The following is a 26,844-nucleotide window of genomic DNA, read 5'->3' on the forward strand; positions in this document are numbered from 1 at the left end:
AGAGGCTGTTTGTAGTGGAAAAAGTTTAACTTGCGTCAGTCTCGTCAAAAGAAGGTCAAACAAATTCAAAAAATGCCAAGGCGCTCCTAATTTTCAAGTTCCTTTATCATATATTGTAGGGCTCAACCCTGAAGGGGGCTGTTTGAGCTACACTGTGAAGGTCAAGAGTGTTTTAACTCAGTCTAGCCCTGATGTAAGAGGCTTTTTAAACTCAACCTTTCGGAGTGCCTTGGAATTTCTTGGCTTTGTTAGCCTTTATCAAGACAAGACTGAAACAGGTTAAACTTTTTCCACGGCAAACAACTTCTCTTCTCTAATAAATCCAAGCATCCTAGTTTAAATGAATGAATGAATGAATGAATGAACAAATATGCCTTTGTTAACATCAAAGAGGAAACTCTGACTTCCAACACCTGAATAAACACATTAAATAAATGCTTAAATAACAACAGATACAAAAAAATACAGACATATACATATACGCCAGTTCCAACCATATCATGCTTAAAATTACATTACAAACAACTAAGCACAAGGATAAGGACACACATACTTGCCCAGTCAGCCCCCCACTCAGCCAAACCTGACTAAAGACGGCCTGCTGTCACCTCCCCCTGAGACAGACTGCCACATCCCCCGTAAAAATGTAAACACAGCGCTGCAGCGGCCATTAACATACCAACACCTGGGGGTGCAAACAGCTGCCTGCCTGTCTGCGCAGCGTCTGGGTGCATTAAACCCGCGGCAGCTGCGGCATTAGCGTCCGGTGAAGAGGACGTTGCTCAGCATACGCACTTCCAAAGTCAGCTAAAAACGTCCTTCTGACTCTGCTGCAGCCGTTTCCCACTTCTGCGCAGAACTGCGGCAGTGTAGCACAGTGGTAAGGAGCAGGGCTCGCAAACCAAGAGGTTGCTGGTTTGATTCCCTGATGAGGCACTACTGCTGTAACCTTGGGCAAGGTGCTTAACCCAGAATTGCCTTGACAAATATCCAGCTGTATAAACTGAAATAAATGTCAAAATTGTAACCTCTGTAAGTCGCTCCGGATAAGAGTATCTGCTAAATGACAATAATTTAATGTAACTGGGGCATCCTCACACCAGTACTGCAGTGAATGTTCAGTTGTGAGGAATCCAAACTGTCAACAACTTCCACCTCTTAAGGCTGCAAAAAAAAAAAAAAAAAAAACATTCGAAGGTTTCTTTAGAAACTGCAAAGTGAGATCAACAGGTCTGAAATCAGTCTAATCATCCATGTGTTTTGTTTTGGGAATGGCCACTGTGGTTTTCTGTAATACAGGGATTACTGAACATGCAATGGGAATGACAATGCACAGATAGCAGGGCACATGGCACAGCAGATTGCTGCAGACTTTAAGCACCCTCGGGCTAACAGTGAAGCGGGCCCAGCTTTAATGCTGCACACGATCTCCTGCGTTTTCCACAAAGCCTCAGCGCTTGAGGAAAAAGCTACAGCTGTATTTGATGGGGGTAAAGAGAGCATATTTCCACACAAAGATAGAAACTAAACACCAGTATGTGGTTAAAAAAAAATACAAAAAAAAAAAAAACTTTGCAAATCACAGAGTGGAAACAAAACCACCTACTGACCTACTTTAATACAACTCTGCTGTCCCCGCTGCTGTACTTTCCAGGCAATCCCAAGCAGAGACACATTACAAAGTGCAGATCGGCAGAATGTGTTTGGCAGGAGGAAACAGTTTGGCTAAGTCAGCTACCAGCACGGCCCCAGCCACTCCCCAGCCTATTGTACAAGCAGACCAAGGAAAGTTTTGGCCAGGCCGATGCACACACTCACTGAGGCCATTCTTTGGGGCAGCAGTGTGGTACAGGGCTAAGGAACAGTGCTTGTAATGTGACTGTTGTTGAGACCTTGGCCAAGTTACTTAACCGCCCCGTAATCTATGTAAGGGTATATAGGTTTGTATATATGTGGTCTCGCAAATGCTATAGCAATGCAATTCTCAATGCTGTGAACAATTTTTTTAAGAAATAACAATGTTAACACGTTTATCTCAGGTTTATTTCTTTGTGTCTGAGTAGATTTTTTTGCATCACATTTATGGCAAGAGGGAAACCAAAACACCATGCTACCTGCCAACACCACCAGTACCATGAGGCCTGTAGAAACAAATAAGCAAAGAAGTGTCTGAATAAAACGTAGTAACCCTTAACCAAAAGAGAGACACAACAAGGTGGTAATTGCTTCGTTTTCAGGTAAACAGTGATATCTCTGGACTCATTAAACTCCCTGTACCATGCCAAATGAGCGTGTCTTCCTGAGTGAGAATGCAGGAAAGGGAAAGAGGGGGGAAAAGCTCCATCCCGGATACGCTGCTGAAGAAGAACTCGCTAACACGGCTCGCCCGACACTCTCCCCCGGCCGTCACTTCCCACGAGTGGCGCAGGCCTGCCCGGCTATTTTTGGCTAAGCTCGGGGCTTAGCGTTTGCGGAGACCAGGCGCTGAAAGGGGCGAGGGAAGAGGAGGGGAGCTCCAGACGCTGTGTTTACATGGGGGTTACGTCACTCTTTCTTTGTGTTGGCCAACGCCTCGGCAGACATGACCCCTCCCAGCCTCGGGTCTCAAATAAGGAACTAATCCTGCCCGCCTTCCAGCTGTTGCCACACAAGAAACGAGACTGGCGTTAAATAAAACCCGGGCCCTCCCATGCACGACTACTGTGAAGAAACCTTTTGGCACAGACCCAGAGGAGGCATGCCTTCTGACATTGCGGTGACATTTGCACTGGGTTTGTAATTAGGCGGAGTTTGCGGGTGTGTCACATTTTTTTACAGCCCGTCAGGTTTTCAGAGGTCTGTCACTCTCTGTTCTACAGGACTCTGGTGTGGCGTTTAGATTTTAGGAATCTGTGAGTACAGAATGGGGAGTGAGCTGTATACGACCATGGAACAATTCCCAGAAACCCGCAGGGCCGACACACCTCCTGACTAACATGGCTGTTTGAAGATAAAAACATAGCAACACTGAAAACTTTCCTACAGATGACAGCAGCCAAAAATAATAAGCAAATCACGAGATGGGACAAAAATAAAAGTGTGCTTAAAGAAGGGGAAGGCTTTGATATCGACTAAAACCAAGTTTATATGACATTCGAAAAGAACGCCAGAGAAAACCACAGCTGAAGTGAAAGAAAGAGGATAGGGCTTAAATACTAGAAATATTCCCATCAGCACACTCATCCAGCAGGACCCACAGCTGTGACGGGGTGCGCGTATCCTTAAATACACTGGGTAATTTGCATTTCCCTGTGAAGCGATTTTGACTGAAGCGGTTTAAGGAGAGGGCCGTGACAGGCGCTTTCTCTGCACAGACGCCAGCAGCTCCACATCTCCCAGGCGGAGCTGACACAGCTAACCCTGCGGAGCGTGACTGCGAGGCGCAGCTGTGATGGGTACCTTGGTGCGCCCCGCACCCCACTCCCCCTGGCTCATCACGCCATTCATGGACAGAAACGGAGGCCGCCGTGCCAGAGCTGGGGCCCCTCACATACACCCGCCTCCTGACTCACCGCCTGCTCCTCCATGCAGAAGCAGGCATCTGACAAACCCCCTCTGCGAAACTGCGTCTGCACCTCGACAGCGTCACGCCTCCTGCCTGCTCCTCAGCCACTCTGCTGCGCAATTATGAAATCTGAAGAATTACAAACTGAAGTTAGAGCTGTAAGCAAACGAGCTTAATTAGTGAGTGGTGTGATCGAGCCTGGCTGGGACAAGTGCAGGAAGTGGCGGTCTGATCACCGCATTACCTCACTGGGCAGCTGACGAACGACAGCATTTGCCGTGAAAAAAAAAAAACACTCACACACACACACACACACACACACACACACACACACACACAGTCACACACAGTCACACACGCACGCGCACGCACGCACGCACGCACGCACACACACACACACACACACACACACACACACACACACACACACACACACACACACACAGTATCAGGATTGAACAGAGACACACCATTACCTCACCATCACATGTGTTCTGATCATCCCACAAGACAGCTGTCTTTATAAAGCATACAAAAATTTATGACCCACATAGCAAAACAAAGTGGGCTCTCTAATGATTCTGTGGGCTAAAGCATTAATATTACATGAGCAAATCATAATATCATGCACTGATAACCACTGTGTTGTGGTGTTCTGGAAAATACAAAACCTTGTTTGTTTATAACTGGAATTTAAAGTAAATGAGGCTTACATATAAAGAGATTGCAATGAAGGGTGGGAGGTGTCCAATGTCTCAGGTTTAAAGGGTTAAAATGTTTAATGCTTTTCAATACTTTGTCATCAGCGAACACACAACATAAAATGAAAGCAAAAGGAAGCTGACAACTGCTTCCAAACAGCTAACTTAATACCTCTGTGGTTTCAATTTAGAAAAAAACAGTATTGCTAGTAATACATCATTCCTCATTCTAATAATGGCACAGCGCTTAGAGTGAAACCACACATAATACAATACCTATACAGTCTTTGTGACAAACATTTCATACTTGACATACAAATGCACCCACTGCTAACTGTCAGTCAAATCTGTCTTACAAGTTTTTTATGCATTTTTCCTGGAAATAATTGTGCAAAAGAAGAGATAATCATTCTCCTGAAAAGTCAGCTACTTTTTTTAAGATTAAGATTAAGAAAAGAGTAGGCTAAACATTTACAAAACAAAACACAAACCCTCTTCCACAAGGCAGAGCAAGTGCTCTCTAAACAGAAAAAGATTGAAAGCATTTTACCATATACTGTTTGCTGGTTGTTTTGGTGAACCAGAGAGGAAAAAAAAAGACTCTGAAATTCTTTAAAGAGAAAGAGATGAATGTATCACATGTTAGGCAGTGTCTGCATGTCATGAGTGGGACTGCTTTGACCTTTACTGGTCACTCGAAATGCACCATGAAACTCTCTCAATTGGGGCAGGAAAGAAAAAAACACTTTTCATTCAGACTCTGGGGCAGGAGAACACTTCCCTTGTTACAAATGATTCGGTAGTCATCACTGGCCGTCTTATCAGGAAAGCTGTGTTTGATACTGAATGATGTAACATCCTGAAATCGCACTGTTTCCCTCACTGTTTACTGCGGTCATGGTAACTGGCCAACATGTGGCATCAAATCAGTGAGGGTGGTCCCAGACTGAGAGAAAAAAATGGTGTCATGGTGTCATGATACGAGGTGTGAAATAACACAGTTACTTCAGGGTAGTGACTTTAAATCAGACTTCAGTTCGAAGGAGGCGTAAAACCTATATAATGGAAATCAAAACAGACATAACCAGTAAACCCCTGTACAGCCTCAGTCAGCATCTGTGCAGGCTACCACTGAAAAGACAACTGTTAGACTTAAAAGGTATCCTTGAAACATAAAATGACATGGGGTACCTCTATGTAGAAATTGCTCTTGCTCTTATGATGGCCTCCTTCAAAAAGGATGGTTTTTGAGGCCGGGACATGTACACATTGTAAATTGTTGTTGCTACACTAACTGCAAAATCACTAATCATTAGGGAATTTCACTGATTGTATATGTGTGTGTGTGTGTGTGTGTATGCATATCGCATGTGACTAACCCATGATAATACTGAGGACTCATATTATTACTACCCAGCAATCCCATGCTGTGTCTTCAGTGAATACTTTCCTATAAAGCATCTCGGGTTAAATATTCAAGAACAGGATCTATGAAACTGTACAGGTATATGGGAAAAGAAATCAATCCTTTAAATGCTTAAACATCTAAAATGCATACAACAAAGGGTGAGGCGGCCTACACCGGTTCAATACCTGATTAACTGCTTTTGATGCACCCAGCTACTCCTGATATTATCTCTTGGAAAGTGTCCAACCTTTCCGGCACAATGCACAAAGGAATTTCTATTATATCAAGACATTGCAATAGGTAGCGTTTGCCACTACTTGATTATAAATTGAGCAGTTCTCTCATGCTCTGGCTTATGACGATGATTCTGAAACCTTTCACAGCAAATATAAAAATGTTTCCTCTCTAGGCTGTATTAAAAATCAGCACGAATCTGTAACTTGGGTAATTTGGAATTTGGAGATCTACTGATATGACATCATAGGCCTCTCTCTGCTTAAGAAAACATTTTTACAATCTATAACTGAACCATCTACAGCTACAATACATGCATATATTTTCTAGCATCTACAACTGCCATGTGCATATGGGTCAGGCATGAGGCTATTCTACATACAAGAAAAAAAACATTCATCTGAGTCTACTTGTGCATCACAAGCACCTAGCTAATCCCACCACTCAAACCATACGCAACAGAAGGTGAGTTTCTAAAAAGGTTTCCGATTGGTTCTTCTCTGGATTATGTAAAGTTCACATATCTCTGGATAAAAGATTCCAATTTCATCTCGACCATAACAGCCCCTCAAGTTAGACAGGTTCAAGGTATTTATCAGACAGAAGACTTATGAGCTATGCTCAGCACGGAAAGCGGAACTGTCATTTGCAGTTGCATTGTAACTGCTGATTCACTTTCAGCACTAACTCCTCTCCACCTCGTAAACTCAACATCTCTCCGTATCTTAACCCCTCCTGGCCTTCGTTCCCTTTGTCATTCTCTCACAATTCTGCTGAAGCCCATAGTAGCTGAGCAGGAAGCATCTCTCATGCTCTGTGGTTAAACAGAGTGTCACTGCACAACACGTCCACCAGACACTACTGTCCGGATGTTGCAAAACTGCCATTTGACTGATCAACTCTTGTCTCACAAGTGCTTTTATTTGCAGGCATGTTCCTACATGGCTGAGTTTTCGGATTCACCCTCTCTGGAGAGATCAGTCCTGCTTTCATCTCAAAAGAATGGGATCAGGAACCAGAGATCTAAAATAAATGACACAACGCACAGTTCTGGTCAAACTGTTGAGATGACCCCAGCACCACTGCTGGTTTAAGATTCTAATATTTCTGCTGACACAGTTGGCTGAGTTCACATTTAGTCACAGACTTCTCTCCTCCTCTCTCTGTAGAAAACATGGGATCCCATTCCAACAGTGTCTGGATACAATAGGAAACTGCTGAAAGTCTCACACTTGGTGTGTGAGTTTGGTTCCTGCTTACAGCAATGACATAGATCTGGCTTCAGTAGACAGTCATTTACAGGATCCTGTCCAAAATGAGGATTGTGTAAGTTCTCCGCCTCTCTAGGATGTAATGGGATTTGTTTATAACACGTTTGAATCCTGCCCTCTCAACCTCCCTGTCAAGAGCTATTCCACTATTTGACCCCCTGCTGATGGCAACCATGCAGACCCTCTTTCTAACTGTCTGTACCACATGGCCCCAGTCTTCCTCTACTGCTGTTGCCCACTATCTCAGGAGCCTCATGCCTAAGGATTCCCCATGCTCACCTCTAAACACAAGGACTGAAACCTCATCTTAGATAAGCTGACCACTGTACTACCGTGGTAATATTCACTCTTGTAGATGCCTAGAATCAATGTGTTTTTCTTCATCAATTTGGGGGTTTGGAATGCTTCTAAAATCCCCTTGTAATACTTTCTATTTGACTATTACAGGTAAATGTCTGAGGTACACTTTATAAGTTACATTCCATTCATTGCAAAAAATGAAATGAATGTAAAGTTCAAGTACCAAACACAACACAAAGTAGGCACCAATTCTGTTGACACAAGTTGTGTTTTCCCCCAGTTTTGAATGCCTTACAGTTGCTCTGGAAAAATATATATATATTTTAAAAGAGTAAATACGTAAACACCTCTGCCAATTAGCCTGTTTAAACTTTCTGTCAAACTCATCTCCCCAGCCCAGGCCATCTAAATGAGGGAACTATGACTAAACCTGTGGAACAGGCTGGTACCTTTACGCCATCTAAAAGGCAAGACCAGGACAAGTACACACCCCCAGAATATATGTTCAGAATATAACTAAAGTGTATAGACAATTATCCTTTCATATGAACTTTTTCTGTAATAGATGCTGGGTCATTGTGACCAAAAGGCAATGAAGCACAGCAGGGCTAGTCTGTAACAGTCTCACAAATGGATACAGCGTTTCAATGTGTGTGAGATTTAAGGGTAGATTAGGGTTTTCCAGCTTTGCTTGATGACGGGGGTCTGAGGACAAAGCCATTGAGAAAAGCTTCTCCTTGGTGTCGAAAAAAAAACGTACAAACCACGGAAACACAAGGAGATGAAAAACAGTTGAAGCTAGCTAAAGGAAGGAAATAGGTTTCCGCATCAATGCTAAAATCTTCAGCGCGTTGCTGAAACATGACCTGATCTGTTTCCATTAAACACTAAGCAAGAGGCCCACAAACATGCAGTCATTTCAATTTGCTAGCTGCTAGCCAGTTACTGGTTTACCTTGTACACTTTTCCAAAGGCTCCGTCTCCCAGTTCACCAATAATCTCCCAGACTTCCTCCGGATTCACATCCCTGTGAACGTGTTCATACTGTTTTTTCTTCTTGTCTGCCCCCAGTTTAAATATTTTGCGAAAATTAAAAAACGACATTGTCGACCTGAAGAAGTGATCACCAGCTAGAAAGACACACGGCGTGGTTTCACGCCAGAGACCAATATTATTAGGTAACTACTGAATAACACTCAAATAGCTGGCTTGAGTGCTTAGCTAGCTCACTAGCTAGCTGTGCAGCTATCCCTCCGGCTCTTAAAAGTGAACACAAAACAGCTAACTACTCCGTGTGATTAACTAGCTAGCCAACTTTAGCTAGTCACAAGTATACATCTTTATCCGCACCGCTAAATACAAGTGAAAAACCCGGCGATCACAAAATTACAATGCTAGCTAACTTAGCTAACGTTAGCTAGCTATATTCATTCAGCTGTCCAGTGCGTAACGTTAACGCTATTATGGCCGGCAACATTTGTGTGAAATCCGGTAGGTCAAAACGGTTCGATACAAGCGAAAAAGAGGAATGTAACGCAAGTCACAGAAGCCCTTCAGGTCCGCACGTCGTCATCCATGCGATTGAAAAATGGATCGAAACGCTTGATTAAATATGTTGCCGTTTTGTACGTCCGTGGACTGTCAAAGCAGAAGTGCAGGGAGGCGGTAGCAGAACTCCTTAGAAAGACGCGCATAACCAGGGAGTTTCGGCCCGACCGCTCAAGGTAATAGACAGAGGCACTCCTTTTTTTTAATCGTTACGGAAACAGGAAAAAAGACCACCAAAGTCTCGGGGAGCCACGGATTCCATAAAACGGATGCCCTTTCTCACAAAAACAAACGCGATGTTTTCAATTTCCACTCATGGTTCAGCAGGGAGGACAGCTTTTCCGCGTCTGGACGCAACTTCGTTAGAGTGAGGATAGCGGCTTCGTTCCCGGAGACGCAATTGCACGTCAATATTCACTGCAACATGGGGGCGCCGCAGACCAACACATTGAAAGTACAATTATTTTTACTGTTATCATCATTAACTATAGTAATAATAATAGTGAGAAATACAGCATATTATTATAAAAATGTCTATAACATAAATACACTATTTGTGGCATGTCACGTCTCCCTAACATAAAAGAAAAAAAAACCTTGAAACTCAAATGAATACCACATTGTTAAGGACATAATGATGACATTATTAAACAGCTAGACAATAATCGAGGGCATCTAATCACTAACTGAAATCAATTGTATGCGAGACATGAAACTCCAAGGAACTAAAATACCAGCAGCAATAGTTTAGGGTAGTAACAGCTATGCAACCATTGCCTTTTGAAATACCCTACACTGTACCCTGTTGACTATTTAGATTATATGACACGTGGTTGTAATTGTTTACTTATTCATTTGTTATTTAAGCGGAATAATGGCCATCAAATGCGGTTCCATACAGTGAACATTAATAAACGCTGTGTGCGGAACATGTGAACTCCGGGAAAACCATTTGTTGGACAACTCACGCACGCATTGCGTAAGTGTTGATAGACAAGGTTGCGAGCGAACGGTGATTGTTTACACCGCTAATGTGTACTGCTACAAATCTCTAACACCGAAATAACGTTGGCCAGTGAACTATGTTTTGGTATAGCGGTCAGACTCCAGTGTTTTGACCAGAAGCCTACACGCGAATCTTAATCTACCTACGTACGCAGTTTCGTTGGTCACCTGGTTTTGCGGGGTAGCGTACTTGTTAACCAGCATCGTTTAGACTAGAGGAGGCAGTGTGCGAATCCACCAAATGTAACACTAATGTATGCGTAGCCTACATATTTTCACCATCATTAACAATTGGATATAGGTCTCGTCTGAATGTACGCCAATTGCTCAAGATCGGTTTACAGTTGATGATTAACAAGGTAGTTAAAACAGTATTCAGCCATTTAGCTAGAAAGCAATCACTGGTGTTTCACGTTGCCTTGTTTTTAGTATTGCTTGGGGCTAGCTTTCAATGAAGGGCTTCTCTGTTTCCTCTTAATCCGCTCTATTCACTGCAAGTTTCACGGGGGTTCCCAGCTCAAATCTGCGCTTTGAAGGTGACACGAACTTGCTGTTCTGCCCGGCTCCCTTTGACCAATGCTGGACTTGTTCTAGCAGTCCTGTAGTGAATGGATGTTTAGAAGATAGAATAAAGTGCTTTACAATACACGGGTAGAACAGATCGTGCATCGGTGAGGCAGGTCTGCCGACCAAACCCTCCATCCAAACACCTCTATTATGGATGCTCCTCTCACCAGCATAGACTGGGGTCTTTGACATAAGCATAGTTCATAATCGCCGTTTTCTTCAGAGTAAAGAAGGAAAATATTGTGTAACATGATGCAACCATATTCATTAAAGTAACATACAAGCGAATTATGTGCCAGCGCCTTTTTTGTCATTATATGTAATTATGTTTTTTTTTCTTAAATGATTATAAGTATCTCCAAAATGGTTACATATTTACTGACTTCAGTGTGTGAGGTGAGACAGCTACATTACTGAAAAAGGAGTATGTGCTATTAGTACACTGGGACCCAGTCTGGTATACATAGGCTACTCTACACTGTTGAGACTTTATATTAATGATATCCATATGAACTTCTGAGTGGCCCCGGGTATTCTGGAGCAGGTTTATGCAACCAGTAAGCCAATGGTATGCTATTTTCAGTCATTTTAAGCAGGCATTGTTACCATATTTTTCTAATGATATGTTTATTTAAAAAAAAAAAAAACACTGCATAAATGTTTCTTACAACCACCCAGCCACTTTGCCTGGGCGTTATGTTCCTGTAGAACAACATGAGGTGTACTTTAAGATGAAGTCGTACCATGGAAAACAGCTCTGTCTCATCTACACTACTAGCTACTAGTACGGGGGAAGGCATATGGTTCTTAAGTCAACAGAGGTTAATAAGGGCCTAAGTCTAAGATACTTAATGCCAAGTTTACATTTCCCCTAAGTACCCATTGCATAATCTTCCACTGATTTCATTTGGTGAGAAATAATTCTGCAGCTTTTGGATTACCAGAAGCATTTAACTAAAACACTTAACCACTTGTTGAACTGTGTGGCTGTTAATTTCTTCTGTTTTAATTTGTTAAATTATTAACATGTTTATGTTGTCATGCTTTGTAATGTGCCACAACCCCACCGATTTGCTTTACAATTGAATAAACCCAAGGTAACAAAAGAGGTACTGCTAAATGCTATGTGTATTTTAAAAAAGAAAAATGTTATGTTTTGTTTCTTATTTTGTGATTTACAATAAGTTCCTCTCTTTCCCAGAAGACCTAGTAGCTGCATGATCCCAGTACTGTCATCCACGATGATTCACATCAAAGATAGTTTACATAGAGTAATCATTTAGGAAAGTATTGCATTTTTTAAATCCTGATTATTTCACATTCTTGTGCATTCTGTAGACCTCTACAAATAAATGTGGTGTTGGCATTGGAAAAAAATGCAATACTTGTTTGAATTCAGAAATAAATATTAAGGACAAAGATCAATACGATTGAATGCCCCCTGTTGTGAGTCCGTTTAGAGTCTATTCACAAGTTTGTTTGTGCAGGGCAGCTTACTTAGCCTAGTTTTGTGTGTGTATGGCTGAATACTTACTGAAGCACCTTAGCTAAAGTTCTGTGTCAGAGGGTATAAAAGAGGTGCTTCACAAGGGATTAAAATCTGCAATATTCTGGTTCCAGATTTGGTTCCCTAATAGCGATGCTTTGGCTGAATGTGTCTCTGTTCTTTACTGACACTGAGAGTATTATACAGGCTCATAACCCAGCATGCCCTTTGAAATTGTATGCTTCAGTGTGAAAGGAGCACCTGAGTGAGCCTGTTGAGCAATAATGAAATGGGACTGGAGGATTGTACACTGCATGTATCCAGGCAAGTGCCTGCACCATCTCTAGCAGTAACCAAGGCTTTGGAGAGATGGAGAGATGAACTCTACTGAGAAATTGCAGCAGGCCCAACAATGCAGTTCTCGCCCAGAGATAAGAGACCTGCTGAGAGTTTAAGGACCAATCATGGCCTCCTGGCAGGGAGGGAAATGTATGGTATACCCCAGACTTCCTCTGTGTCTCACAGTGGTGGTCCAATAGTCAATTTCGGCTTGTGTCAGTATACCGCATGTGCCAGTCTGATTTTAATTGCTGAGGCAAAGTGTTAACCACAAAAATATTGGCCTTTCTTTTTAAAGATGTGGCAACAGTGCCACCCTGTGGGAAGAGAGAGAGAGAGAGAGAGAGAGAGAGAGAGAGAGAGAGAGAACCTGGCAGTACCAGGGTATTCAGGAGGAATGGTAGTTTTGTACATCACACCATTTCTGTCTAAAAGCTAAACTAGTAATGAGCAGCAGAACATTCCAGCCGGTAGAATAGAAGTGAATGAGAAAATATATTTTTTAAAAAAATGGCGCCACAAACTAAGTCAGTCCTTTCCAAATATGCAAAAATCTTTTGTCTGTTTTGAAATAAAACAACTTGTGCAAAAATGAATATTTCCCAGCACGTGTTGTTTTCTGAAATGTTGCATCTTGTGTCTCATGTGTTCACTGTTCTGTCTCTGCACAGGCTGGTACTGTGTTGCTCTGTTCTTGTCTTCTTGTCTAGAATCATTGTTAAAGCATGCCTTGTTCGTCCCATTAAAAATGTGTGTTGTGAAAGACCAGGACATCTGTCACTTGTGAGCAGAGTGATTGGTTGAAGGTCATGCCCAATAGCCAATGGGGGAGTAATGTGTGTATGCTGAAGGGACTATTTGTACATTTTCAAGTATTTTGCATGCCTTAAAATGAGTGCTAGAATGAAACAACAAGTGAGTGGAGAAGCTTGGGAATGATTAAAATTGGAAAAATTGAAAAAAAAAAAAAAAAACGTTGAATAAAAGGCTGCATATTATGTGGGGAAATGAATTCCTGTTAGGATAACATTAAATTCCATTACATTCATTTCACAGATGTTCTTATCCAGAGCGACTTCAAGCACAAGAGCACCAACGTGTATCCATTCAAGTTGAATGAGCAATAGTGTCAGACCAGGTTAACAGGACTCCAAAACCAATGAGTGTGAGCATAACACCATTCAAGCTCTACCTCAGGTTAACTTGTGCTAACCTGACTAGACAGCCTCAAAACTAAGGGAAGCCTGCATGTAATGAGGGCAATGATTTTGTGTTAAAGATAACATCCACACACCTGAAAAACACTGCACATGCACATGCTTATTAACAGAAATGAAAGACACTTATGCGTTTTGGACATTGTAAATCTGGGTTAACAACGACAACTTTCTTTCACTTAATTTTTTTTTCTTATAAATGAGATTTGTGAAAACTGAGAACAGGAGATTAATTTATATCAATGTATTAGTGCTAAAATCACCAATAAATGTCTATTGCCCTGAAATTGTGTTGTACTGACCCTATATTTTATTTACAATTGAGAGAAATGGACAAATGAAAATGGAAAATGGAAAAGGTGATCCTAAATTCAGTGTATAGTGTCAACCATTATTATTCAGAGAAGCCAGCCAGAGGAGTCAGCAACCTCTCGGAGTTCAATGTTTTTAAGAAAAGAGATTTCACCTCCCAGTGTGACCACAAGAACGATTTTGGATATGAGGGAGCTATAACTATGATTCTTACATTTGGCATAGTGCACATATAATAATTAGTAAAATTAGCAAAGACAATATAGATAACATAAAAAACTGACTGCAAGGTGAAACACATTTTATAGATTGTTCAAGTGAAGGCCACATTATCCTTCAGATTTTTTTCCTAACACAGAAAAATGCTTTTTGTGCTAGCATACATAGTAAGCAATGTTATCACAGCTGAAACAAATAGCCTCTAGTGTAAGTGTCCTAAATCAGTATTAATCTATTAACCCTGTCACTGGTGCAACGGTAGAGCAGTTTCTCAACTCTAAAGTCACCTAAAATGATATCTCCTTACTGTGTCTCTGACAAAGTTGGGTCCTTTTTGTTATGGCATCTGTAATGGATGGCGATCACGGACGGAGCCCCCAAAATTCCTCAGAGTAATGGCAAAACTGAGCTCCTCTGTGGAGAGCCAATATGTTATTGTTATTGATTTTTAGAACTAGATGAAAGTCTACTGGTGCATTCAGTAAAGTTGTAAGGAGTGGTATATAATTTAGTTGTTTCCAGATTTGTCTTTCCTTTGAACTGAGCTATTGTATATTAATTGCTTGAAAATTAGATTATACTCATCTGTGTGATTCCCCACACATTAAAGCTCCACTGGCACAACCACTATTTATACTTATTATACTACATTTATGTATTTATATAATTTAAATGCCAATTAAAATAAGCACAAATACATACACTATATTGTGTAAGTAAAATCGTATGTAATGTATTTTTCACATTATTTTTGTTTGAGATTGTTTCAGAAAGGCTTGAGTATTGCTGTACGCTGCAATACAGCACTCTGAACACAAGAGGGTACTAAGTAAGTAATTTTGACTTGGCCAAGTTAGCTGGTGACTCACCAGCAGATGTGCACCGTTCCAACATCTGTTGCGAGTGATGTAGTATCGCGACCGTATATGTGTCGCTTTGTCAATAATAAAAAAACATCTGTTAAACCTATCAAATGCGTTTCCTCGTGGTTTCACTGATTTGATCCTGTTAATATGCGGTGACACGCGTGTTCACGGACGCGAGGGTGCCGCGGTCTCCATATTGTCCTGTGTTGAAATGGGTTTCCGCTCGGATTGCCTCAGCATGAGACTCAGAACTCGGTCTCAAACTTCTTTTTATTTTTCTTCTCAATTTTTGTCTGTTCTGTGGTATCAGATCCATCCAACCAATTTCTTCGCTAAAATCCACTCAGCTTGTGAATGTTTTTATGAATACATTCTAGAAGCCTTTGTTTTGACACAGACAAATTTGATTAATTTTATTTCAGCAGATATACGAACAGATCGAGGTCGGCTCTTATAGTGTGGCGTGAATGCAGAGCAGAGCTTTAAGATATGATGAAGATGTCATACTATTTTGACGAGGAATTCTTTTAAACAACAGTAGGTGTTAATCCATACGTATTCTAGTTATGAAAAAAATGTCTTGAGATGGTTGAATCTTTTCGCTCAAGATTCGACAACACAAAGACTAGCAAATGTATCAGCATTACGTGTGACTGTTGTAAGTTCGGACCTTTAAAATCGATGCAATTCGTGTCCACTCGCGCCGTCTCTTTCTCTAATTTAAGAAGAGCGGGATATACACCCCCCGCCCTCATCATATTAAAACCGAAAAGACAGCCCACCCCAAGGACAGCCCGTCCTTATTGGGAGGGGTATACCGCCTTCTTATTACCGAGACCCAATGTAATTTTGTCCCCCCTGTGGAGGAATATTCAGTCCAGATTAGAATAACGCGCTGCAAGACCACCCTTTTGCCATAGCCGCCTTGCCCTTTGTATTTCTACACGTACGAATCCATCTTGACCGGCTGCAGGCATTGATCTGTTACCTCTAACCGACACATATTGAGGGATTTACACAAAGAACCTACTGTAGTCAAGGTGATGTCATTTTGATAGCCTACGTGACCATTGTATTGATGTTGCTGAAGATCACGACTTGATTATTTCTCTGGATGGATGCTGGTGCCATGAAAGACAATGTTTGAACTACTGGATTCAAAATCGAACTGACAACGGACAATATTTATAGTTCGGTAATTCAGACTGCAACTAGTTAGCTCTACGGGTGGCCATCAGTTGAACAGAAATCGAATGGTCCCGTTTATGAAAGCGTCATCAGCGACTGGCCAGGTGGATTTTTTTCAATATCCAGCAACAATACATTTTCAGGAACCGGATCACTTGCTTAGAGTCTAGTTTGGACATTTTTGGTCTCTTTCGCGTGTTCACAATGCAGTTTCGGACAGTGGTCGATGTTAAAGTTGTGGATGTGGAGAAGAGGAGGAATCCTTCCAAACATTACGTGAGTACAGTACCGCTACATTGTCACAGAACGAAGAAAGGTTGCACGGCGCTTATTAGCGGTAGCCACGGAGTCGCTGGCTCTTCTTGGGCGTCATTTTCAGAAAGGGGCAACTATTGAGGCTTTCATACCGTGGAGTGGATCGACTCAGTGCTAGTTCTCTATAGGAGTTAATCGATTATTGTCACGTCTACCCCGGGTTTCTCACGTGGGTAACATGATAAGCCATATGCTTCTTCATTGTTCGTTTTAAAAACGATCACAAGTGATCATACTGTAGTACATTGAATACAATAGTTTTGCAGGGGGAAAGGATACCTGGCATAGTATGTTCTTATCCCAAAAAAGATTCCCCAAAGGTGGATATGCCAGTCCCGTCTGTCTACGAGGGGGGAGAGGATGTAGAACAAAATATTTGCTACTTTTTCATATTTCCATATCATTATTACACCAACGGCACGCTACAAGTTTATAAATAATGTTCCTTTCACTACTCTATCTGGAGTTCATGTGTTTGCACTGCAACTCGGTTGTTTTTATGTGAATGTATCTTTATATCTAACAACTTGAATAGATACCCTAACGTCAAAGTGACCAGAACCTCAAGAATGCTGTTTCAGTGGTGTTTTAGGTGCACTTTTCCAACGGAGGGAGCTGGCAGTAATGATGGCAGCCAGCTAATTAAATATTCCCACTTTAAGTCATGTGCTCCACTGGCCAGTTTTGCCTGTTGTAAACACCAAGGATAGAGACCTCTGTTTCGAAGGGGATGCATGTGTGTGTGCTTGGGTGTGTGCGTAAGTGTGTTTCTTATAGAAAGTAACAAAGGTAGCACTCAGACTTCTGATTAGGGGTCTCTTCTCTGTGCCCTGAATTAACAATGTCCACCTAACACCCCTTAAACCCAGTTTGGTAAGAACACTAAACCACAGCAAGGCCTACACCTGTAATGCAAGGACTTCTCTTTAATGGCCTGAATCAGTATAACAGCATCCAGTGGGAAGGTACAAAATAGCTACAAGAGTAAGAAATCATGTTGATGTTTATGATGCTTCATTTTCTCAAGGAGATTACCAGATTACCAGTGTCACCAGTTCGATTAGCCATGCATTTTTGTGTGTGGTGGGGGTGGACTGTGGACGCTTACGGGAGACAGGAGTGTCCAACGACACTTCTGTTTGCAACATCATTATGTCAGTGACCTCCTCTAATGGATTGGAACATTCATCTCAGTTCCCAGTCAATCTTATTAGACAGAGTTTCAAAAACTCAGTAAACAGTGACACTGATTGATAACCCGTGCAAGGATATTGATTTTTCCTGCTTTATTGGATGGAGTCCCATTGTGAGGGGCTTGAGATTAAATGATTAATTATTCTATTAAAAATTATTTCGGACAGTCCAATTCAATTTGAAAATAAGAACATATGTTTTATTTGAGTTTGATGCATGACATTTTTTCTTGCAAACAGTGGTAACTAACTCTGAAGCCTGACAATTTAAGCTCTGTTCCTACCCTTTAATGATGAGATACCCTGAGGTTTCCCTCCTCCTCTCTCTCCTCAGAGATGTGAGGGAAGTCTCCCACCTCTCTCCCCTAAGCCCCTAAGTCAAATCTCATTAGCGATGATGTGCTATCTGTAAAACAGCTGGAAAAGCTAAGAGAAAATTGGCGCAATCCTTTGTCTGTTGGAATGCTAGTGGTTATACAGATGAGGAAACCTTCAAGCCATACAGAAAGCTTTGCAAACAGTGTATCCTTGGGTTTAATAAACAAACTCAAGCCTGGCAGAGAGGACAGTTAATAAAAAAAAATGTGTGAATTTATTTTTTATGAGCTCAGCACCATGAAGTTATCGGGTAAATCCCTTCTGACACTTTCTGCAGATTTAATCCGACACGCAGTACATGCTTTTTGACAAAAAGGCTTCAGTGTCTGACAGATCCAGTTTGGTCAAAAATGCTAACAAGGTCTCTAGCCTAAGTTGCTTGTTTCAGCTTACTTGCAAACACATTCCACACACCTCCTAACTGCCCATCTGTGTGAGAGCATTCTCTGCAAAATGTTCACTCATTATAAAAGGCTCCCGAGAGCAGGGGAAAACATGCTGGCAGTTTGAAAGAGGGCTCAGTGTTTGACTGGTCAGTATCCTGCAACTAACCAGGCGTTGCAGGGGAAGATTGCCGAGCTTCTGGGACGTTGCAAGTCATGGAGCCAGGACCAGAGCTGATCCCTGTGTCAGTGACGTCATTGTACTGCCTTCCCTTTCCCTCCAGGCTCTGGCGGCAGGAGGGAATCGAGGCCGTCAGAGACGTTACGGAGGATCTTTTTTGTCTGATGAGCATATTCAGACTGAAACACGCAAGCCCTTGACGCGATCGTGAAATGACATTCGCGTGGTCTGTTTAATGTTAGAGCTGTTGTCAGGTATGTTTTTTTTTTGTAGAGTCTGAGCAGATTGCTTTGGACAGAGGGGCGATGTACTGACAGCGGAGTTTCTCCTGAGAGCGCATTTCAGCAAGAGGAGATTGGGCTGTGCTTATTTTGTAAAGCCGACGTGTGCACAGCGGTACGGTGCTGGACTTGAAAAGACTTGTCCTGTGGTGTGAGCTCTACGCTGCCCTCAAGGCAGCCGTGAATAACACTGAAGAAGTGCAGTGCTTACGAGAGAACATGCAGACACCCCTCCCGCTTTGGGCTCTCTCTTCATAAACCTCAGTGTTGTCCTGGTTTTTATTTAGCACAAGATCCCTAAATTTAACCCCCAAAACAAGTATGGAGATTTTGCCTATGTGAGAATTCATTATCAAGTAAAACTCAAACGGTGCAATAGCGTTGTTTCCGTAAACCAAATTTAAGACGTTCAGTCTAACCACAGAATGCTTTGTACCTACCTTTACATTTTTGGATTTGTTTTGACGTTTTTACTTTTGTTACTTACAGAACATCGTTTATGAATTCCAGACTCCAAGGCTGTGTGCTACACAGGAAAGGCAGGGCTTGCTTTAATTAGATTCTTGCAGCTGAAGCGCACGGGATTTAGGCTGAAAGGTCTGAGGCCGGGGAAGGCTTACTGGCTGTTGGGGTGTGCTCTCAGCTCTCAAGTTTAGCTTGAATGCAGGGTTTGGGAATGACTTTTCTGTAATGGATTTAATTGTTCAACGTGACGGGGCAAATGGGCACAAAGAGGAAGTCGCTGCTGAATCAACACTTTTTTTTTTTCATCCCCTCCAGGAAAAAGCTACCAGTCAGGCTACATTTCCTGTCTCTGTGCTGGTGGGTGGGGGTTGGGGGGAGGTAGTGGAAGGGCCCGGGCTTGCAGGCAGGGTAGAAACAGCTTAACTACAGTAGTGCCAACAGGAGCGGTTCCTGTTAAATGTTCTAGAACCACAGAATCAGCAGTGCTGCCATTTCTTGATGTATCATGTTATGAGACAAACTGCTCAACTTGCTTCTTAACCCATTTACAAAAGGCGTTTATGCACTGTCTCAACCAGATGTGCCTTGGAAATCTCTTTTTTTAAATGCTTCACAGGAGGCATATACGTTACTGTGTTGTCATTTAGCAGATGCTCTTACATAGGTTAGAACCTTATCCATTTATACAGGTGGACATATGCTGTGGCAGTTGGTCTTAGACACCTTACCCAAAGATACAGCAGCAGTGCCCCAGCCGGGAATTGAGCCAGCAACCTTTCTGTTACTAGCCCTGCTCCTTACCATCACACCGTGCTGCTGCCCCTGTATACACCTCTGGGTCTGTGATCAGGGCAGTGTGTTGGTATCCAGTGCAGGTTGAGAGTGGGTCTCTGCCTGATGTCAGGTGTGGTGAAATCGCTATGAGGAGGCGGCACATAGAGGGGTCTTGGTTTAAGTGCTGTGATCAGCCCTGCTTTAGGTATCATTACATTACATTATTGTAATTCAGCAGGCGCTCCTATTCAGAGCGACTTACATAGGTTACAGTTTCAGCCATTTATTCAGCTGGATATTTACTGAGGCAATTTCAGGGCAAGTACCTTGCCCAAGGGTACAACAGCCCTAGTGTTTTAATATATCCGAAATGTATCAGAAACAGAGTTTATGTGAATAAGAACAGAATAATAGATTAAGTAATCTTTACTTTGGTTTCAGAATAGGAATACTCATTTCCTGTGCCATATCTTACTTGCATGTCTCAATTTCCCTACACCGACAATAATGTCCCCTTTCAGTATATTATGACGGTGTATTAAACGGAATTATTTTTCCCCTTGACGGTACTGCACTTCTGAAAGGGTTAATTCTCTCAAAATGGCAATGACTCATGTTATAAAGATACGGTAGTTAGCGCGTTTCCAAGCTACAGCTCTCGAATGTAGAATTTTGGCTTACGTTCAGTGCCTTAAAAGGGAAGTCATGCGACAGCCATTTTAAACCAGGTTTGAAATGACAGAACAGGATATAAAAAACATAGATAGCATTTAGCATTTAGTACTTGCCCTCTGAGTAGAGAAAAAAGACTGCATGGACTTAGGCTACATAGTTTGCTCTTTACATATTTTTCATTTATTGACAATTAAATGAAACCGTTCAGGTTAAATACCTTTCCTGAAGGTATGGCAGGGCCCTACAGGCTTCTGATTAAAAGTCTAGTTCCTTATCTAGTAAAGAAAATCAGATGGCTTACAGTTGGGTTGTTCATGGATTATTGTTTTCTGTTTTTTATTGGTGTACTATTTCTTGAGTGGAAACATGTTCTAGAATTTTTAATGGAAACAAAGGGCCATTTAACTGAAGTCCGTCATTATATGCATACAGTGGGTTGGAGCAAATGACCAGCCAAGGTGGTTGGAATGGCCTATTTGGGTTTATGCTTTTATGCCTGTCATAGGACCACAGATTATATGTTGTATTATATGCGAGCAGAAGAGTTTATTTGTGGTCCAGACTGATGACGTTTCGCTGTAACAGAAGCTGAAAGGGAGATTGTCGCTGTGTGACAGCGGCACCCAGACATGTGAGGTCACAACCGTTTTCCCGCCTTTTTATAACGGCGTCACAGTCGGCCTGCGCACTGACCTTACAGCAGTATTGAGAAAAAAATCACTATTTTTGGGCTTTGAAAGTTCAAAGGTCGGGCTGTCAGACCTTCAGATGCAGGCCCTTTTTAGCTACACTTTGGCTCTTTATGACTAATTTAGTTTCCTAAATGCATAATTTAAGGCATTTGGTGGTGCCGTCTGTACTTGATTAGCTACAGTGGAGCTGCTTCAACTCTGTGTTGTTTTTTTTTTTTTGCTTTATTAAACTACGCTCTAACGTTAAGACATATTTCACATTGGGATCAAAAAGCAGAACTTGTTTTTTTTTTTAAGCTGAAAACCTGTGATGAAAGGAACTAAAAATATGGGAGAGATTGATAGGAATAGCATGTTAATTCCCTCTTTGTTGGTGACCACCAGTGCAGTGTGTTGCTGTCGTCAGCAAATGCAAATTCTGTGTATGCTGGCACTTAAAATTCTCATTATTAATAGATGCTCAGATGACCGTGGCGTGACCTACATTTGACCCCAGACCGGACTGGCTGTCCTTTGATGAAAATCCGAATTGAGAGGGAGTGGGTTTGCTGTTTGTGCAGAGCATTGCTGCTAGGAGTGAAGATATCAAATGAATTTTCTTGGCCCCATGCCCATGTTCTCCGAGAGGAGGAATATGATAGTTTGACATATTTAATAATTGTGTCAGACTGGTTGCTTTTTGCCACATAGCATCAAAAGCTAGTATGCTAGTATGCAAGAAAAAATGAACATTTGTTATTTAATTTATATAAAGTAAGTTAATAACGTGAATAATTATTTTTTTATTTTACGTACTGAAATAATAAATAAAATATCTATCTATGTCTGTCTCCTCTTCCTCCATAGGAAGGCATTGGTCAAAACTTTGAAACTTGTTATACCACAGGGTTCAGTTCAGATGCCTAGAGTTTGATTATTAGCCTGGATCTATTTTAAGAGACGTTTTACTGTTAATAAATGGAAGTGATATGGTTACCTAATAATACTGCGCTGTTAAGCAAGGCTACAGTGGAAGGATGATAACGTTTTGATGAGAGCCAGAATAGCCTTGTGGAGCGGTGCCAGGCGTAACTGGCATCTGTCCCGCAGAAACAACCCTCTGACACCAGGCCTTGCCCTGGCACTAGTTTTGTTTTAAAGTTCTCGCTTTGTGATATCACCTTTTAGTTATGAATGGCACAATCAAGACATATATTGTATGTATTGCTGGAGGCAGCGTGTGTGTGCTCCAATATGTGTATTATAGCAACAGGATTTTTTGAGGAAAATGTAGTGGCCACTTCAAAGAGGAATCAGGGTAGGCAGCAATAGGATTCTAATTCAAATTAAGGACACAGATGAACTTGGGTAATAGTCTTAATAAAAAAAAAGGTTTATTAATATTGTTTTTTGAACCCTATCCAATGAGTTTCTAGTTTAAACAGTCCTATTTAACATCACAGAGAAAAGCAGTCAGTGCAGCTTTGTTTTCTTAAGCAAAAAGGGCAGTTTTTGTGAACTTTAACAAAATATATGTAGTGTTAACCTCATCCCATTCTGAACACAGCCTGCAGCAGAACATGTGTGTTGTCAGAAGATCAGCCCAGGCTTGACTGTACAGTATTACTTCCAGGCTCTGAGCTTCGGTCAAACACCAGGGGTTACCATGCTTTATTTACACATGATTTGTTTCACATAAATTGCTTTCCTGTGTCTTATCTCTTGACAGGTGTACCTCATCAATGTCACCTACTCTGACTCCACCTCCCACATCATATACCGGAGATACAGCACATTTTTCGACCTCCAGGTAAGAAGTCCTGCTCAGATGACCCCTGCTCCACAGAGAGACACACAGCTTCACCATACTCCATATCGATATTAATAATCTGCTTTATATCACATCCCAGTCCCTGTGGATGTCTGTTTTTACACAGAATGTTTTATGGAGGTCAGGAGAGGGATTCTGGGGTGTCTCTTACTGGTGAATTTTTAATATGTTTTTTTTTTTTTACCTTGCATTCCTGCTGCTTCCTGAGTCGTCTTTGAAGAATTTGCTTCTGAGTGTATTTTTCGTGAAAGAGAGTCGGATGTGCTGGGGAGGGGAAAGGAAGACTGTAGCTCTTAATTCAGACTGACTGCTCTGAACTTAGGTGAGAGTGTGAATGTTATGGCGTGGTCTGGGTCTGGGTATGTGTCAGAGAGAGTCTGGGGTTCCTCCTGGCCTTTCTGCTGAGTGAGTAAGTGAGTGGCTCTTGGGGAGGACGTGCTCGTCAATGGTTTCAGTGTGCTGCACAGGAAGTGATGTGTCAATCAGGGGAAATGGATTCTGAAAGGTCCCATTGATAACCAGAGGGGCCTGACCCGAGCGGAAGAGCTGGCCTGATTACTCCCAAAGCACAAAAAGCAGAGAGAAAATAATAATAATCACCTTTATAAACTTGAAAAAATCATACAGTATTACTACTTGTTCATGTGTGGTCATCTCATTTATTTGATTATAATATAACTCAGAGCCCAAGCACTATGTGATGGACAACCTTCCAGTGGGCTTATTGGCATTTTGTTCTTGCATGTGGTTGGGTACTTTCTAATCACATGACATTATTATGATTAATTTGTCTTATGAGTATTGGTAAGTGCTTACGATATGCTGGGGTGCATATTGATCTGATGCCATAGCATATCTCTAGTCCTTTGAGATGCACTAAAGCTTCACTCACATTTTAAAGCCCTTCCAGTTGAAGATGTAGGAACATCTTCAGCCCACAAAGGCAGTATCTCATTGGTGCATTAGGCCAGTCAAGTGACAGTGGAAGGATGCAGAGGAAATTGTATTTTTTTGACCAGGAATGTGTTTCTGCTAATAGCCAGGAAGCCATCCTGTTCTGTTTAATGGGACTGAAGCTTTTCACTGATAAAGGCATCTAATCCAAATATTGAATGAGTGGTTTTAGAGAAATTTTACTTGCAACAGAAGGTTTCATGTTTGAAAACTGCTGTGTTTGAATACAAGCTCTGTGGTCTGTCATGGTTTAATGAATATGCTACTGTGTTGAACATAGTGGCACACAGTGGAAAATATAATGCAAAGGCAACAGTTCCGCAGAGTATCCGTCTGAACTGTGAGGGGAAAAGACCAAGCAATGTGGAGGATGTGGCTACAAAGCTGGACTTCTACAATGTGTAATATCCTTTCTCGCTTGACCTTTGCGCCCAAGAGGGGCTTAAAGGTTCTTGTGACCTCATGTTCCCACTGAAAATGAGTGGGCTAGCCTGCGTGCGTATGACTGTAAGCGATCATCATATCAGACGGAAGCATCTACTGTACATGACATGAGGCACATATACTAAACAGGGAACCAGTTCAGCGTTCTGTACTAATGCATTTCTGCCCAGAGGCAAGTCCTACGGGAATTACAGGAAATGAGACACCACAATTTCCTTCAGTAATTAACATCAGGCTTCATAGAATGCGGCGTGGGTCACTCCTCTGAGAAAGCACAACACAGAGATAGCATTTAGTTGCAGAAGCTGTACGCCACGGTGAAAATCGTTTCGCTTGCGTTGAGCTCCAGGATGCTTGAGAGTGAGTTTTACGTGGTGTCAGGATAGTTTGTGCTTTGTATCTGGAATTCTCTGCATTTAAAGAACAACCAGCATCTCTAAAGAAAAAAAAAAAAAAAAAAAAAAAACTTGCTAATCCCAGTTTCCTTCATAAGTGGTTTTTGCTGCTCACGGGGAAAATAGAACCCAAGGGAAGTATCTGGTTGGCAAAGTTGTGAAAAGCAAGTAAACGTGTCTTAGTAAAGACATTCCTCTTCAATTAAAGAACAGCCAGTGCTGCTGAAAACAATAGTGTAATTGCAACTGCAATAAACACGTCACGACCATCGCTAAAAAACACCTTAGATTTTCTAACACTGCTCAGGATTCCTTTCCAGGATTGGTCTGCCTGTCACAGCAGCAGGCACGTAGCTTTGTCTTGTTTTTTATTTTATTTTTCTTCTGTGGACTAAATTAATTCCCTGAGCTCCACCCTGCTCTGTGAGCTGAGCTGCTGGCTCACAGTCTGGAGATCCCTCCACTCAGGCAGGAGAGATTAATGTCCTCCCCAGGGTGCCGGGTCAAGCTGTGAGGTCCGAGGCCCCTAAATGGGGGACCGCTGGATGACACAAAGAGGAAGCTGAGAGAGAGGGTCGACCGCCGGACCGTGAAATTACTGAAAAGTGTGACGAGTGATGGGGGTCTGTAGGTGGAAGAGGGGGCAGTGTTACCTATGTACAATATCACCATTGAACTTACAGCGTAGCCATTCATTACAGCTGTGAACGGGACAACTGGATTTTGCTTATTTATTTATTTTTTTTGTATGCAGTTGTAGAACGGTTTCCCAGGAGATAAAGGATCAGTTTTCCAGTGACACTTTTTAATTTGTGGAGTAACTATTTGAAGCCGTCATATATTAAACCAGTTTGCTGGTGGTCACAACGACAGACTCTCTGTCTTTCACATCTTGATGCAGTTTGCCCTGTTCTCAAGGTTCCCTGATGTAGCAAGCCTATCTGCATGATGTTGAGCTGTCTGCTTCGATGTAGCGCCTGACCCTTCAGCGTAGGAGAGTGTGAGGTCACCAAACTGCTGCTGGGGGACAACCAGGTGTCCAGGGAATGTTAGAGCGGGTGGAACGTCTGTCTGTGTGTTCCTAGACACAGTGACACGCTCCTTTTAATTACAGGACTGTGTTTTAAGGAAGCCTCTCTGGAATGGGTGATTCCTCCTCTCCCTCGCAGAGTGGAACAAGACCAGTATTCTTAAAACAGTGCGGTTTAACGTCTAAAAGTGGTGAAGGAGTGACTCAGGTTGAAGTGGTGCTTCTTTTATTATGACTCCCTCTGTAATCAGCATCCTGTTCTTTTATTTGACATTCTTGTTTTGACAGATTTGACTCTGAGTTCTGACCAATAGATTTTGAGTCAGGAAGGATGATGAATCTTGTTAGTAAGCAAGTGTTCCACAGCGATAATATTTTCAGCTACACACGGTCGCACTGGAAGTAATTACTCTGAAACTTAAGAGTATACTGCCTGTTAAAAATGACAGTTTCTATGCTGTGTATTGACAAATGATAAGGTTATTTGCACTGTATCCTCAAACTCCCTCTTGCACTTACTGTGGCACTTAGCAGAATGCTATATGTTATGTAATGACTCCTACTGTCAGTTGCAACACTGAATTAGTATGATGTCATCTCTTAGCCTGACCTTTTTGCATATGCTTTTGTAAGTCTCTCTGGATAAGAGGGTCTGCTAAAGAACTAAAT

At 41.9% G+C, this 26,844-nt stretch overlaps 2 protein-coding genes across 7 annotated transcripts in view; one reads left to right on the plus strand and one right to left on the minus strand.

The window, feature by feature from the left end:
• The window catches only part of slka (STE20-like kinase a), a 35,624-nt gene extending 26,236 nt beyond the window's left edge, over positions 1-9,388 (minus strand). For all 3 annotated transcript variants that reach the window (XM_036546294.1, XM_036546293.1, XM_036546292.1), the window contains exon 1: positions 8,413-9,388. In XM_036546294.1, the coding sequence (XP_036402187.1) occupies positions 8,413-8,562 (150 nt within the window). In that variant the 5' untranslated portion in view covers positions 8,563-9,388. The remainder of the gene's footprint in view (positions 1-8,412) is intronic.
• Positions 9,389-15,914: 6,526 nt separating this feature from the next.
• Positions 15,915-26,844, plus strand: part of LOC118789860 (SH3 and PX domain-containing protein 2A-like) — an 80,146-nt gene continuing 69,216 nt past the window's right edge. For all 4 annotated transcript variants that reach the window (XM_036546548.1, XM_036546550.1, XM_036546549.1 and 1 more), the window contains exons 1-2: positions 15,915-16,481; positions 23,251-23,331. In XM_036546548.1, coding sequence (XP_036402441.1) covers positions 16,410-16,481; positions 23,251-23,331 — 153 coding nt within the window. In that variant the 5' untranslated portion in view covers positions 15,915-16,409. The remainder of the gene's footprint in view (positions 16,482-23,250; positions 23,332-26,844) is intronic.

The sequence above is a fragment of the Megalops cyprinoides genome, chromosome 15 (genome assembly GCF_013368585.1).
Source record: "Megalops cyprinoides isolate fMegCyp1 chromosome 15, fMegCyp1.pri, whole genome shotgun sequence".
NCBI lineage: Eukaryota > Metazoa > Chordata > Actinopteri > Elopiformes > Megalopidae > Megalops > Megalops cyprinoides.